Source organism: Aulostomus chinensis, chromosome 17 (genome assembly GCF_037954235.1).
Source record: "Aulostomus chinensis isolate RoL2024-O1b breed Wild chromosome 17, RoL_Achi_v1.0, whole genome shotgun sequence".
NCBI classification, from domain to species: Eukaryota; Metazoa; Chordata; class Actinopteri; order Syngnathiformes; family Aulostomidae; genus Aulostomus; species Aulostomus chinensis.
The window spans coordinates 10870760-10886853 of record NC_141336.1 but is presented as its reverse complement, the minus strand read 5'-3'; the positions used below and the strand labels follow the sequence as shown (position 1 = coordinate 10886853).

At 39.7% G+C, this 16094-nt stretch overlaps 1 protein-coding gene across 1 annotated transcript; it reads left to right on the top strand.

Moving 5' to 3' along the window:
- Window positions 1–8313: 8313 nt before the first annotated feature.
- Window positions 8314–15798, top strand: hadhab (hydroxyacyl-CoA dehydrogenase trifunctional multienzyme complex subunit alpha b). The gene is made up of 20 exons (XM_086183514.1): window positions 8314–8475; window positions 9160–9201; window positions 9293–9363; window positions 9442–9575; window positions 10297–10435; window positions 10528–10647; window positions 11800–11902; window positions 12015–12137; window positions 12244–12362; window positions 12639–12695; window positions 12802–12911; window positions 13079–13213; window positions 13431–13602; window positions 13845–13931; window positions 14031–14171; window positions 14355–14423; window positions 14536–14731; window positions 14847–14961; window positions 15142–15287; window positions 15394–15798. Exons 1-20 carry the CDS (start codon window positions 8409–8411, stop codon window positions 15537–15539), a joined length of 2292 nt encoding a protein of 763 aa, XP_086039640.1. The 5' UTR covers window positions 8314–8408; the 3' UTR covers window positions 15540–15798.
- Window positions 15799–16094: the final 296 nt, after the last annotated feature.

The following is a 16094-nucleotide window of genomic DNA, read 5'->3' as shown; positions in this document are numbered from 1 at the left end:
CTACCCTCGCAACCAGGCAGTCCCTCGCCGCTGATTGGGGTTCCTATGTGAAGATCTGTCCTCTGATTGGCTCTTTTCCTGGTAACAACACATAATCCCGCCTTCATCAAAAAGACTGATGCTGGCTTGCAATGGCCATGGCTCTCATGTCAAAGGTCAGAAATGGCAAAACTGTACTGCAAATAATTGCACAGAAAACTACGCTTACTAGGTAACACTCTAACAGTACATACAGCAAAATGAACCGTTGGTGGGTTTTAATCTATTTCTGAAAACAAGCTAAATGGTGATGTAAAGTGAGTGTAAGGTCGGGTATTCAACTGCAGTTACAATAACGCTGGACTTGATCTAAGTTCCTGTGCACATTTATTTGAAAGATATAATTATTTTGAGGATACCATGTTAGAAAATAAAAGACATGGGTATTCTACAAAATACATTGCATTATGGTAACAGTGGCATGTTATCATAGAGCACATTCATGTTGCTATGAGAATTTGGAGAAATTATTTTTATGTTTAGTCGTAGTAAGTTTAAGTTTTCCAACAGCATTTGAGAGCATACTGACCTTCTAGGTAATGTTATTGACATGGCGAAGAAAAGAATCCAAAAAATGATCTGATTTTGTTGTTTTGTTTTTATAATTTTTTATTTGAGGCAACACAAGTGTTTGACTTGAAAACTGAGAAATGACTAACATGAATTATAATAATTCTAAAATCTGGGGTAAATTCTCATTGAAGTAATTCCAATGGAAGGTTTCAACTTTGAAAAAAGAAAGTTGTTTCTAAGATTAAAAAAGGGTTTTGGAATGTACAAAAAATACATGACAACTACATACAAACCTATCATTTGAGGTTTTAACAAACAGCTTCCTTTGGGAATGAATAGGGTTCATAAATGAGGGGTCATAAATGAAACTTATGAACGCAGAAAATCCAATGATCACATCTTAATGTAAACGGAGCAAGAAAACATGACCACAAATACTGCATCTTTTCTAAATGCTTTTCAATTTAGAGCAAACAGCAGTTACTTAAAACCTATTTCCGGTTTAAAATACTAGATATCTGCTTGCTGTGAGTCCTGTGCTGTGGTCCTGTGCCTCCTCCCTGAGGTCGCCTGCTGTTATTGCTTTTTTTTCTGCCTCGTGAATGATTTATGCATCACATGGATCCTCAGTAAGGATGCAGTTATAGGGACTACAACAATTTATATTTTTGAGCGTTTGGAAGTTAACTTCCCCCAAGGACTTTTTAGATCTCCAAAATAGTGCCAGTCTGATTTTACAGTAAATAATGTGTGGTTCTGTCTTATGAAATCCAATCAGTTTGTTGACCAATTTATTTGAAAATGAAACAAACACATTGCCAGTCCTTTATACGAAACTTTTAATAGATAAAATGTCCTCTGCTGTCGTCTCTGTTAATTCAGCTAATCCTGGAGGAAATCAAAAACACAGCAGTGTTCATCAAAGACCAAGAGGGTCAGAAACTTAACCATACCCCAATTCTGCATGAGGAGTCAGACGAATATTTTTTGCAGTACAAAGAAAACAAGCAAGCTCAAAAGCTTTATATTACAACCTCAAAAGAGAGTATGTTATCACAGGATCCAAAATCCATGGGAATTGTAGAGAGCACAGACTGCTGTTGAGGTCCAATGAAGAAATAAATGCCTCTGTAGTAAAAGCATGATTAGAAAGTTTCAGAAGAAATCATCTTTGTTACATATTTTTGAATAATTTGCAATAACGTTTGAAATGGCGCGGGATCTTTCTGTGTGAGTCTGCATGTTCTCCCTGTTCCTGTGTGGGTTCTCTCTGGTACTCCGGCTTCTTCCCACCGTCCAAAGACATCAAGAGGGGACGAGGCTGATTGATACTCTAAATTGACCATAGGTGTGGCTGTGAGTGTGAATGGTTGTTTGTCTCTATGTGTTGGTCCTGTGATGGACTGGTGACCTGTCCAGGGTGAACCCTGCCTCTCGCCTGAAGGCTGCTGGGATAGTCTCCAGCCCCCCCCCCCCCCCCCCCGCAACCCTTTATAGGAATAAGCGGGAAAAAAAATGGATGGATGGGTTGAAATGGATTAATGATAAGTTTCACCAGCTGAAACCTAACTTATTGATATCTAATAACTAACATAATAGAGACCTCTCTTTCGAGGTTTCACATGAATGTCAACCAACTGACCTTCATCTAATGAGATGTCGTAGCAACATTGATGATTTGTGCCTTTTGTGTATTTTCGCTTGTTAAGGACATCATGTACATTGTCTGATGCTGCTTCAGTTGTACAAGATCATCACCTTTATGACCCCTGCTTCACCTTTAACACAAATGAAGATATAATTTCATCTGACCACACAAATAGATCAAGAAATATTAACAAAGGACAGATTATCAAAGTAAGTTTTAGAAGCAATATGGATTTGCAATTGTTAAAACGAAACAACCACAACAACAACAACAACAACAACAACAACAAATAAGGAGACCAGGGAATTGTTTGGAACTGAGGAGCAGACATATGAAGAGAGAAGTGTTAGACCACAGTTTTTGTTTATGGATATAGGTCACTGTACAGTTAAAATGGCAAGGTCTCTTCTCTGCAGATCATGGACAAAAATTTTACTAATTTCAAAATATGGAGGGAATAATTGAAGTTTCAAAACTACAAAAAACAGCATCCAAGATTTTCAAGCATTCAAATTTACTTGGAGTTCATAAATCCGAGGCAAATACAGTAATATGTGGTTTATACTCCGAAACAGAAAGCAGCAACAAAGTGCCGTTTTATCAAATACCACCTGTACCCATAAACTTTGGCTTATACCAAATCCAAGGAACAAGGCGACTAGCTAGCTAGAATTTTTAAAGGTACTGTACTCAAAACCCGAAAGTAACTTGAGGGGGGAGGGGAGAGACAGTGAGACTGTGAAGCTGGAGTTTAAGGAGGAAGTGATCCCTAAAAATATGACCCTATGACCCTTGAGCTACAGTGTTGGCTAGTACGTTCCAAAGTGAATGCAGTTTTACAGCTGCCAAAGGTGTGGTCATACAACAAAGACGTGCAAAGGCAGACGAAGGTTTTCGGTGTGATGGGGACAATGAATACAGCCAGTGCAATTGTGAACGACTAAAAGGCTGTAACTGAGGTAGAAATCATAGTGTGGCATATAGGCGAAATGGAGTGACGAAAAGAGAACTGGAAATACAGCAGATAAGAATTCAAGATAAGCTCACTTATTCTCCAGTCAGAGAGAAGGAAATGATGAGCGAAGCAGTGAAGGAAGGAAATTCTCTTCAAGATAAGGACAAGTAGGTGAGGAAAAAGTAATGGTTTATTCAAAGAAGTTGGTCACTTTAATTGCAGGGGTAGTCAGTGTTACAGTGGAGGTTAAATCTAAAACAGAGAATTCAAATTATTGTAAAGGCAGCAGTTCATCATCTAAACGTGAGTGGGCTAACATGGGAGGAGGTGAGGAATGACAGTTCACAAGCAAGTCGAGAAGAACTATGGGTTGGATAGCAGACAGCAAATAATGATCCTATTGTTACAATGGAATGATGGAAGTTTGAAATGGGGAGGTAATAGAAGTACTGCCAGAGGAAAGGGGCATTGTGTGTCTTAATGGTGGGTGAGGGACTAGGATAGATGTGCACAGGGAACACCGCAGTACTAGATTTAACTTTAGTATTTAGGAATCTCACTGTTATGCAGACGACAGAGCTGTACTTATCAATGCATCCACACTGAAACAAATCAGCTGACTAAACTGGAGGCCTGTCTGAAGGAAATAAAAACATGGGTGACCCACAGTCTTCTTTAATTAAACTCTGACAAAACTAAAGTTATTGTGCTGGACCCAAACACCTCAGAGACAAGGAACCTAGGAGTTCTCTTCGATCATGATCTGTCCTTTAATGCCCACATTAAGCAAATTTCTTGGACTGCTTTCTTTCATTTACGAAACATTGCTAAGATCAGACACATCCTGTCTCAAAAAGATGCAGAAAAACTAGTCCATGCCTTTGTCACTTCCAGGCTGGATTACTGCAATTCCCTCCTATCAGGCTGCACCAATAGGTCCCTAAAGACTCTCCAGCTAGTCCAAAATGCTGCTGCCCGCGTGTTGACGAGAACTGGTAGAAGGCAAAGGCAAAGGCAAATTTAGTTGTATAGCACCATTCATACACAGGGCAATTCATAGTGCTTTACAGAGGGAATGAGACATTGAAAGTAAGAATCAGTTTAAAATCGAAAACATGAATTAAAACATTCAAAAATCATTTAAAATCAATTTGACAGCAGACAAATCAATATTAAATCAATCCATCAATCCCAAATCACCCAGATCAATCCCAAATCAATACTAAGAGAAGGCTGCAGTAAACAGCAGTGTTTTCAGCCCTGATTTAAATGAGCTGACAGTTAGAAGAGACCATGCCTCTCCTGTACTGACTTCTCTGCATTGGCTCCCTGTTAAATTCAGAATAGAGTTCAAAATTCATCCTCTAACATACAAAATCCTCAACAATCAGGCTCCTTCATACCTGACAGAGCTCATAGTCCCCTATTATCCAGCTCGAACCCTTTGCTCCCAGGATGCAGAGTTACTTGTGGTTCCTAGAATTTCTAAAAGTGGAATGGGAGCCAGAGCCTTCAGCTATCAGGCTCCCCTCCTGTGGAACCATCTCCCAGTTTCAGTCCGGGATGCAGACACTGTCTCTACATTTAAGTGCAGACTTAAAACCTTTCTTTTTGATCAAGCTTATAGTTAGGGCTGGCTTAGGCTAGCCCTTAGATATGCTGCTATAGGCTGAGACTGCTCGGGGATCTACCATGTACGGTGTACATTTTAGGACATCCTCAGATATCAGGGTTCAGAGTCAGACCGCAGACGAAAAGGCATCAGGTCTCAGGAAAAATGCCATCAGTCTCAGAAAAAACACTGTCAGACTTCAGTAAAAGAAGCAGTCCGACCAAACGACCTCAGGAAAAATGTTGTCTGGGATATCTGACTACAAATGCTGAATGGACTACAAATACGTCATTATGTTGTGACCAGAACGACAGGTTGCCGGGTAATGGGCCATAAACACCAATAAGTGGTAGTTTGCCTGTCTGTGAACAGGAAGGGAACAAAAGTTTCCATTCATTCTTTTTTGTTTTGTCTTAATTCAGCCACTGTTGTGATATAATCATTCATTTTCAAGGTCTTTTTTCAGCTCCTCATATTTTTCGAGTGAAGAATGACTGTATCGCGACAGTGGCTGAATTAAGACAAAACAAAAAGAAGAGATAGATACAATGTTTAGAACTATATTTATAGATGTAATGTTATAGTCAATTCCTAAAAGTAAAGGGAGAATGAAGAAAACATCAGTTCCATGGAGGACAGAGTAAAGTAGTAAAATGGAAAAGAGCCCTTAGGGTATTAAGAAGAATACATAATGTACAGAACTTAATTAAATACAAGCAAAAGTAAGAAAAAAATAAAAAGGGAAGCTAAAAGGGAAGAGTTAGTAAATATTTTTGTAATAAAATACAGAGGTAGGAGGGTTTGGAATATGATTCGGAGCATGAGAGGAATCAGCAAGGAGTGGCAGGATCTATGACGAAAGATCAGGGAGGAAACAGTCGTTTCTGAAAGAGAGAAGGCAGAGATGATAGCAGAGGCTCTTATACAAATCCATAGTCCTGATGATTTGAGTGAGGAGGGAAAGAAAGGAAGAGCAATGACAAGAGCTGATCATCCTGTAACTCTTGAGAGGAGAGAGGCTACTAACAGCTAAATGGATGCCCCATTTACTTTAGAAGAAATGAAAAGAGCAATTCTAAGGTTTGGATCTCCAGGAAAAGACAAGTTGTTGACAAAGATTATAGAAAGATTAACATTTTACATGGAGAGTAGAGGAATTCTAACACCTCAGCAGAGTGGATTTAGGCAGGGTAGAGGGACCTTAGACTTGGTTATTTGTTTGGAAAAAGATATAAAGAAAGCACAGGTTAATGAAGAATCTGGTATGGCAGTCTTTTTTGATGTTGCAAAGGGATATTATTTTGTCTGGAAGAAGGGGTTAATGATCAAATAAAACATGATGGGAATAGCAGGTAGAATGTGTGACTGAATTAAAGCCTTTAATTTGCTAGATTTATTCAACTTTTAATTGGGACAGCTTTATTAATGAGACATATGGTAGATAATGTTAGTTATAATGATAATGAAAGTGACATTAGTCCAATATTATTTTTTCTTATATCAATGATGTGTTTTCTCAAGTTAGGGGTGATACTGGAAAATCATTGTTTCCTAATGGCAGAGCTTTGTGGACAAGCGGAAAGAATATTAATTATTGTGGCAAAAACACATGAAGTAACTAATGTGGTAGAAATACGGTCATATTCATGGGGGTTCAAGTTTTCAGCCGTCGTCGTCATCATCGTAAATTAATGTTTACTCGAAAAAAGGTATTGGTGGACAAATAACTATGTATTGGCAAAAAATAAGTGAAAGTTCTTAAATTCGTGGGTATGTGACTTGATGAAAAATTAACATGGAGTGAACATATTCAAAAGATAAATTCGACATGTAAAAAGAAATTGAATGTAATGAGATGTTTAACAGGATTAGAAAGGGGCGCAAGCAAGTCGGCAATAAAAAAATATATACACATAGCACTAATTGTATCAATTCTGGATTATGGTTGTTGTTACGACCCAGAAGGCTCGATTGTTTAGGGGGTACCATGAATCGTAACATAAAAGAAGACACAGGGCATTAAACAACATGTGGGAGACAATGATCAGACGAGACCAGATGTGAAAGTGTACAGGATCTTTCCTGACGATTTTGGTTTTACCTGTGCACATACCAAGACACACACACAGGCATACGAGCAGGAACAGGGTAGCATGTTACAGACACTTCGCCAAAGAAAAAGAGAAAAACTAAGGCCCACCACCATTAAGCAGGGGGTGCTACTCGCTCCCCCAAAATACAAGGGGTGGCTAACGCCCTCTACGGCTAGTGTATATGGTAAAAGAGACTAGACCTACGGGAGAGTGTACACCCCGGGGCAATAGCTAATCCCTGGCGCCCTGTCCTGTCGCAGCCTACACAAAACACACAACACTTGACACTAAATAACTAGAAAAAACATAAGGATATGTAAAATGGGTGAACAAACTAAGGTAACGAAAATACACAACTAAGAACTAAAGATAAGCAACCTAGGAAAATTGTTTCAGCCCCCGGGCGGCATGAACACTCAAAATGATACAGAAAGGTAGACGCCCTCTGATTGGTCGATGGATGCAGGGTGTCTTGATGAAGGATTGAGCTCCAGCTGCAGGTCACGTGATGATGAATGAAAGGGGGAGGGGGGGAGAGATCGGAGGGGAGACAACAGAAGAGAAAACTACACAATAACCAAGCACATGAAGTATAAAGCAATATCAAATATATCATTACGCGCACTGCCACTGTGCATAACAGTTGCACAGCTTATAGTTCATCAGCAAAAACCTTGTTAAAGCAGTTGGAGGTGGTACAAGCTCAGGCTATGGGACTTTGCTGTGGTGCTTATATAACAGCTCCTGTATCAGCTCTTCAGATTGAGGTGAGGGAAATCCTGTTGTATGTCAGACAGAAACAGTTAATGATGACTTATCGGACAAATATTCAAGGTTTCTCTGAGGAGCCTAAGAGCCAGTCATGGAAATTTCTTTTAGCAGGTCAGAGGCCAAAGGAGTAATTAAAAGACACATCTTTAAAGAACTGCAACATAGCTGGGACACATCAAACACAGGAAGACAGCTTTATGCCATTCTGCAGAAAATGGGCACAGAGAGCAGCTAAAAGGAGCACTGAAGAGTCCGACACAGAGGACTGAATAAGACGCATCCATCAAGACTATGTGAGTATTGTAATACAGAAGAATCAGTAGGGCATGTAATACTTTTCTACCATGAATATTCATGAGAAAGAGAAAGATTAAAGATGGAATCAGACAGAATGGCGTTGAAGAAATTAATCTTAACAATGTATTAATCAATGGGAAGCTGTTTCAGTATTGAAAGAAAATGGTCTGAGCAAAGAATTTAGTATTCAAAAAATTTTTTTTTGTTGTTTTGTTATTGTTTGTTCATACTCCACCACGAAAGGTGGCGGTAATGCACCCTTAAAGCTGGTGGCCATCCGCCAAAAAAATAAAAGAAGAAGCAGCAGCAGCAACCGAAGAAGAAGGAGTGTAAAACAAGAGAGAGAGAGAGAGAGAGAGAGAGAGAGAGAGAGAGAGAGAGAGAGAGAGAGAGAGAGAGAGAGAGAGAGAGAGAGCAATGAACTAGCTAGCTAACAACTCGCTAGATTCACGCCGCCGCTGCCTGACCTCCTCTCCCAAGATGGCTGGTGTTAGAGCCCTTGGTGTACTCTCCAAATTGACATTAAGGAAATACGCTCTACTCACAGGTAGAAACGACATGCTTTCCCTTGAGGGGAAGTTGTAGATAGCCAGTATGAAGAACAAGAATCATCGTTAGCGATTAGATATGTGTTTGGTTGCGTTTGCCTTGACAGTGTACTTGAATTGGACCGTGTTAGTTTGAAAGAATGCCATGTGATCTAGTACAAGTTTCACCCGCCTGGTGGGTTTTTAGTTCATTATCTTAACCAATCAGTTATATTCCTGAACGTGACACATGCAAACTGTGAAAGGAATCTTAGGTGTTGGCTGGATGTTAGCAGGATGCCTCAGTAACCCTTCCACCGCTGTCAAGTTCAGCTGCTCTCTGGAAATGAAAGTTTTACAATTCTTATCTTTATATCTTATATTGATAGACGACTTTGTAGACCCCAGTTTGAGGACTCATGTCATGCATTCGACATTGTTTGCTGACACATTTTTGTCTGGTGTTGTAGGCGGAGAATATAGGTGAAAGGTCATGTTCCACGGGATTGCATAGCTTGGGCCAGACTATCTAAGGACATTGCCATATTTATTTTTACGTTTTATACGTGTAGCTGTTGTCCAAGGTCATTATTTTAAGACCTCATTTTAAGACCATTATGATCTTTTTAAATAATGTGGGTTGTGGGGGCACAACAGGTTGGATGACTTGATATGAATGATTTTAATATATTCCTCTTTTACAGGAAGTTCTCTCCGCACCTTCTCAGTAGCCTCCACCATGCTAGGTAATTTTATCACTTATTAACATAGTGTGTATATATAGGTCATCTTGACCAGTGACATGATTATTTGTCTCTCTGCCTCTCCTATCTTTAGCCAGAACCCATGTCAACTACGAAGTCAAGGGCGATGTTGCAGTTGTTCGAATCAACGACCCAAATTCCAAGGTGCGTGATCATTTAAAGGAAATTGCGGGAAAATGATCCCATTTGCAATTTGACATTAATGGTTCATTCTCGATGCAGGTTAACACACTGTCAGTCCAAATGCAAAAGGAGATGGAGGAGGTCATGAATGAAGTGTGGGCCAATAATTCTGTTCAGAGTGCTGTCCTCATCTCCTCTAAACCAGGATGCTTCATTGCAGGAGCTGATATCAAGTAAGAGGGACATTCTTAAATGTATTGCTTAGAGAGGGAGGGATAATGTATACTGTTGGCCACCACTGAAGTTGGCATTACAATGGATTCACCCAGCCAAAGGTCGATGAATGGGATTATTACAGTGGGTTTTGGATTATGGCAGAAAATAAGTGTACTTGTTTTTTGCAGCCAAATGGTTACCACAAAAGAACATCACATTTCTTATTTCAGAAGCATTAATACGTTCGGTAAAGGTATTAAACTAACTGCACCACGGGCACACGGCTTCAACGATACTACAACTAGCCTCACGCTTTGTCTGGTTGTCTGTTGATTATTATCCTCAGCAAGCTCTGTAGTCTTGTGAGCAACTGCAATTTTCAGGACATCCAAAAAGATGAAAAATTCCTGAGTGTGGTGTTTACTGACATATATTGTGCTGTAAAATAATGCAAATCTCCAGCTTGCAGTGGTGGCATGTAGAAGACCTCTAAGAGGTGTGGTATGAAACAAAATGAAACATTCTTCCCCTGTCACATTTGGTATTTCGCATGGCACCTAAATCATATTTCTACTTGTCCCATAATGAATGGATTGCTTTGAAAATATCAGTTTACCCTCGTCTATTTGTCAATGGACAGAAGAGAAGACAATTAGACAATATGCACCCTCTGCATTCGAAATCCCATTGTCTGTGAATGAAATGTGAACTCTCTGACATCATCTCAATCTGTTTCAGTATGATCCAGGCCTGCAACAGTTCAGAGGAGGTGACCAAACTTTCTCAGGAAGGCCAGAAGATGTTTGAAAAGGTTGCAAACTCTCCGAAGCCCATCATCGCTGCCATCAATGGCTCATGCTTAGGAGGTGGCTTAGAGGTGAACTCATTAGCTATAGTTTTTAATGTATTGGCAAAGTTTGACCACAATGATTGATAACCTTCTGTGTTAACTCTTTTTTTACATTTCAGTTTGCTATTGCATGCCAGTATAGGATTGCAACAAAAAGCAAGAAGACAGTTCTCGGTACTCCTGAAGTAATGCTGGGTCTTTTACCCGGAGCTGGTGGTACTCAGAGACTCCCAAAAATGGTCAGTGCCGTCTTGTGATGAGGAACTGTTCAATTTTACTCCACAAATTGTCATCCCTTGGTGTTTGAATTATTTGAGGAAGCACAGAACACACAATTCAAGGAAGATCCAAGAGAGAGCATGTTGTTACGGTTTGAGTAATATGGTTGCATCAGGACAAGCCCTCAGATTACTTTGCTGTAATGTGACATAATAGGAAGGAAACTTAAAATTTGTATGTGTTAACTTGAAACTCTGTAAAACAAAACAGTAACAGTGAACAGTAATTCTTCTCTGCTTCATCAAGTTGGGTGATTAACCTGAGTATAGCTTCTTTTCATAAAATATATCATAAAATTCACATTGAGCAATGTATTCTTCCACATAGGACTGCTAATACTGAAGACAGATTACTTCCCTTCTGTTTGCCTTCATTTTTATTGTATTTTCAATAGCTTTTTTCCAAAAGTCAGGTTTACTTACAGTTGAAGGATAATGACTAAAAATGCAGAAAAGGGGGTAAAAAAAGATAAACAAACCAAAAATGTTAACGCAAACGTTGGTGCTCTTGACTCAAATGTTGAACTATTACTCTTGTGTCATGTTGTCCAGTTTTTCAAAGAGGATGGAAAAACGCAATCCATTTTTATAAAGCAACAAAATATCTTAGTAAAAAATAACATTGCATGCAGAACACACACATAAGTTTGCACAGCTATCTTTATGAAGACATTCTGTCGAGTCCCATTCATGTGGACAGCCTAACCCCATGCCCTAATCCCAAACCTAACCCAATTGATGCTTAACCCTAAATTTAAACTATCCTCAATTCATACCTGAACTTTAACCAGTAACTCAGAAATTATGTTGTACCGCATTAGGGCTGGTCTTTGGTCCCCATGAATCATAGATGTCCTGATAAAGTTTGTATTTATACCAGAAAAGTTCTCCAATAGGAAATTTATAAAAAAACAAAACAGATTTCCACACACATGCTCTCTCTCACTCCCAGAAGTCTTCGACAATCCATCCATGCATACTTTGTAAGTCATATTGTTCGCAGCTCTTTTTCCTGACCGCCCTCATCCTTGAAGCTCATCCACTAGTAGAAGCTGATATCGTTAGAGAAATGTAAATTCTGTCAGATAAGCTGCTCCGTCTTGTCGCCTTCAGGTTGGTCTACCCAGTGCCTTCGACATGATGCTTACAGGAAGAAATATCCGAGCAGATAAAGCTAAGAAGATGGGGCTTGTTGACCAACTTGTTGACCCTCTTGGTAAAAAGAAAAAAGAAAACTATATTTTAGACTGCTCCGTTTTTTTTTAAGGTTTAGATTAATTGTCATTGAGCTTTGCATGATTTTACTGCTGCTTCTTCTTGTATTACAGGACCTGGGCTGAAGATCCCGGAGGAAAGAACAATTGACTACCTTGAGGAAGTTGCTATTGAATACGCCAAAGGGATTGCCAGTCGCAAGATTCCTCTACACAAAGAGAAAGCAATGATGCAGAGTAAGTTGTGTTGCATTGATTGAGAACATGACTGCGTCTCCTCCTGTTGTTGTTTTTTAATGAAAGAAAGATACTCACCAGCTGACTTAATGTTCTCTTCCCATAGAAATTCAAGACTATATAATGAGTTTTGAGTTTGTACAGTCTCAAATTTACAAAACCGTCAAAGGTAAAGTCATGAAGCAGAGCAAGGGACTTTATCCAGCACCCCTGAAAATCATTGAAGTAAGTTTCTACTTATTACAATATCAAATTGAATTATTGACAGATTTGACATTCTTGGTCATTTGCTGCAAAATAAACCAAACTATTTTGTATTCATTGTGGAAAGTCTGAGGAAATGAATTGTTGACTTCCTTTAGCATTTAAAATACTAAACATTCACAAGCTGTAGCTGGTTACATATGAGTAAGTGGTTTGGGGAAGTCCTGCAGTAGTTGCTAGATTGGTCTTGTATTATAAATCAAATTAAATGTAACTGTTTATTGCATTGACTTCCAGTGTGTGAAGACTGGAGTACAGCAAGGCCCTGTTGCAGGATATGCGGCTGAATCTCACGTACGCTTTGTTGGTTATACGTCATCACCTTGTTTTTTTGTTTTGTTTTGTTTTTTTTTTTAAATAGTGTTGCTGCTCTCATTGTGTATTTTCATGTTTGCTGCAGAATTTTGGCCAGTTAGCAAGAACCCCAGAATCAGGGGCCCTTATTGGTCTCTATCACGGGCAAGTTGTGTGCAAGAAGAACCGCTTTGGAACTCCTCAGAGAGAAGTCAAGTAAGTGGATGTCAAGCTTACAGATTTACCATTCACATGCATTCAAACTGTTGTGTGGGCAGACGAATAACAACCCTATTGCCTATCATTCACACCTTAATTCTGCTATTCTTTGTTTTTTTTTTTGGTGAATAATAAATTGCTGTTTTTTTGCTGGTCACCTCTAGGACTCTTGGTATCTTAGGAGCAGGTCTGATGGGAGCAGGAATCGCCCAGGTTACGGTAGACAAAGGTGTTAACACCATCCTGAAGGACACCACAGAGGCAGGACTGGCCAGGGGACTGCAGCAGGTTTACAAAGGGTGGGTTCTCTTGAGGGTGGAGCATGACGTCGGTCATATAAAAATACTGGTTTTGGTCGCATAGGATACGATTCAATCCATCCTGACGGTAAATATTGAAGATATACTTGCTGACTGATAGAATGACCTGGAATTTTCAAGTCTGTGTGATATGATGTGAAGATTGTTGTGTATATGTGCATGTTGACTTTTTTTTCTTTTCTTTTTTGTAAACTAGGCTCAATGACAAGACCAAAAAAAGAAGCATCACATCCTTTGAGAGAGACTCCATCCTGTCTAACCTGACTGGCCAGCTGGATTACAGCAGCTTTGAAAATGCTGATATGGTTATTGAAGCTGTGTTTGAAGACATCAACATCAAGCATGCTGTCATCAAGGAAGTGGAGGCTGTGAGTGCGACTGAAAAACAAGATAACGTTTGCTGCATTAAATCCAGGACATTATGAGGTTTTTTTTTTCTGTGCCTTTGAGCTGTGATCTGTGAAAGAAATAAAGTGAGGGAGCTCCCGCTGAAGGGTTGTATTATGCAGTAAGGCTTTGGGTAAAGGTGCTCGTCCTCATACTTGCAAAGGGACATGCATGTCTTACTTTTACATTCATCTTTGAGCTCTGATCACACATTTTTCTGTAGGTTGTTCCACCTCACTGCATATTTGCCAGCAACACATCAGCTTTGCCCATCAAAGACATTGCTGCTGCCAGCAAGAGGCCAGACAAGGTACGGTTGTAGAAGCCTCACAGTTAAAAGGCCTGGGTTTGCCTTTGAAACGAATGACAACTGCAAAGTGTTTCAGTATTTAATCTCTTTGGCTTTTAGGTCATTGGAATGCACTACTTCTCGCCTGTGGACAAGATGCAGCTCCTTGAGATCATCACCACTGATAAGACGTCGAAGGACACTACAGCCTCTGCTGTGGCAGTGGGCCTAAAGCAGGGCAAAGTCATCATTGTGGTTGGGGTGAGTCTGAGCATGTGCGGTTGCTTTCCTTTTTGTAATAACTACAGTCAGTACCTACCTTAACATCTTGGATAACGTCAGAGAATAACAATAGTAATTACATCACAAGATGGGCTGAATTGGCACCATAATTGTACATTTTAATGCAACTCCAATGCAATAAAACATTACATTTGTTTGCAGGATGGACCTGGTTTCTATACAACAAGGTGTTTAGCTCCAATGTTGGCTGAGGCAGTTCGAATATTTCAGGTACGTAGTATGGGTTATATAATGTAGAATGTAGGACTATGAGTTGCCTCATTTAGACAAACAATAAATCACGAGCAGTTACAGGGTTCATTTATCCACCATATGCTAACAGGAAGGAGCCGACCCCAAGAAGTTGGATGCCCTCACCACAAGCTTCGGCTTCCCCGTGGGTGCAGCAACACTGATCGATGAGGTCGGCATTGATGTTGCCGCTCACGTGGCCGAGGACCTCGGCAAAGCTTTCGGCTCTCGATTTGGTGGCGGTAATGTGGAGGTTCTGAAGACTATGGTGGACTTGGGATTCAAGGGTATGACAGTCATGTTGAAAGATTGTTTTGTAATCAAAGATTATTGAATGCAGTTTTCATCAGGTAATTTATGCCTTAAAATAATTGTATTACCCTTTTTTTCCTCATCTTCAAGGCCGCAAATCAGGAAAAGGTTGCTATCTCTACCTACCAGGACTTAAATTAAAAAATGTCAACCCCGAAATTGAAGATATCCTTAAGAAGTATAGGCTGACGCCAAATCCTGCCGTGTGAGTTGCCAGTGAACACTTGAAGAAAAAATGTAGTTATTTCAGCTTGTGTTTTGTGTAATTGAGGCCTTCATTTTTTTAACACATGAATAAAAGCCAATTTGATTCAGATAGTGAGAACTATCTCTAGCTTTATCACAGCGGTTAATTGAAACTATGTTTTCACCCATCTTCCTACAGTTCATCAGACTCTGATGTGCAGTACAGACTCATCACGCGATTCGTCAATGAGGCAGTGCTGTGTTTGCAAGAAGGAATTCTGAATAATCCTCTGGAAGGGGACATTGGAGCGGTGTTTGGGCTTGGATTTCCCCCCTGCCTTGGAGGTCAGAGTTCAACCCTAGTCATGGTCATCAGTTTGTTGTGCGCAGCAACGATATTGTTCAACATTTATTATGCTATAACGTGTAATGTACCATCTTTTCACTTCAGGACCTTTCCGCTTTGTGGACTCCTTTGGAGCTGACAAGCTGGTGGAAAAGATGAGGCGATTCGAAGCAGTCTACGGAAACCATTTCACACCATGCCAACTCCTTCTGGATCACGCAAATGATCCAAGCAAAAAATTCCACAAGTGACCAGATTCACCGTGTGTGCCAGTTAACAGGACTCCAGTATGCCGCTAGAATGTGCCAACAATTAATCTCAATAAGAGGAAAGCAGTAAAAATACAATTTGATGGTTTTCTTTTGTTTTTTACTTACTGATGTTACTTGATGTATAGATTATGGATGAGACTGATTGTTCACACACAGGATGTAAAAACTGTACTGGCAAAATAATGAAAATACTCTATAACTGGCAAACTCTTCATCATTAAATGAATGTCTGCTACAATGGCTGTTTTTTTTTTTTGTTTGTTTTGTTTTATTTTTTTAATCTGTGCTTTAAATACAGAATGACCTGCTTTGAAAATTGATGTACATGTGGGGCCTAAATAAACATTTGATATTGAATCAACCCCATTTTCCTCTCAAGCTGCGTGATAATTGGAGGCCAATTATTTAAAAAAAAAAAAAAAAAAAAAGGTGTACAATACACCATAACATGATTTGCTCCAACTTAATTCGTCGTGCTGGTCACATGTCTGATTCCCATTGTCCGTAGAGGAGCAGGGTGTGTACCGCCAGGGG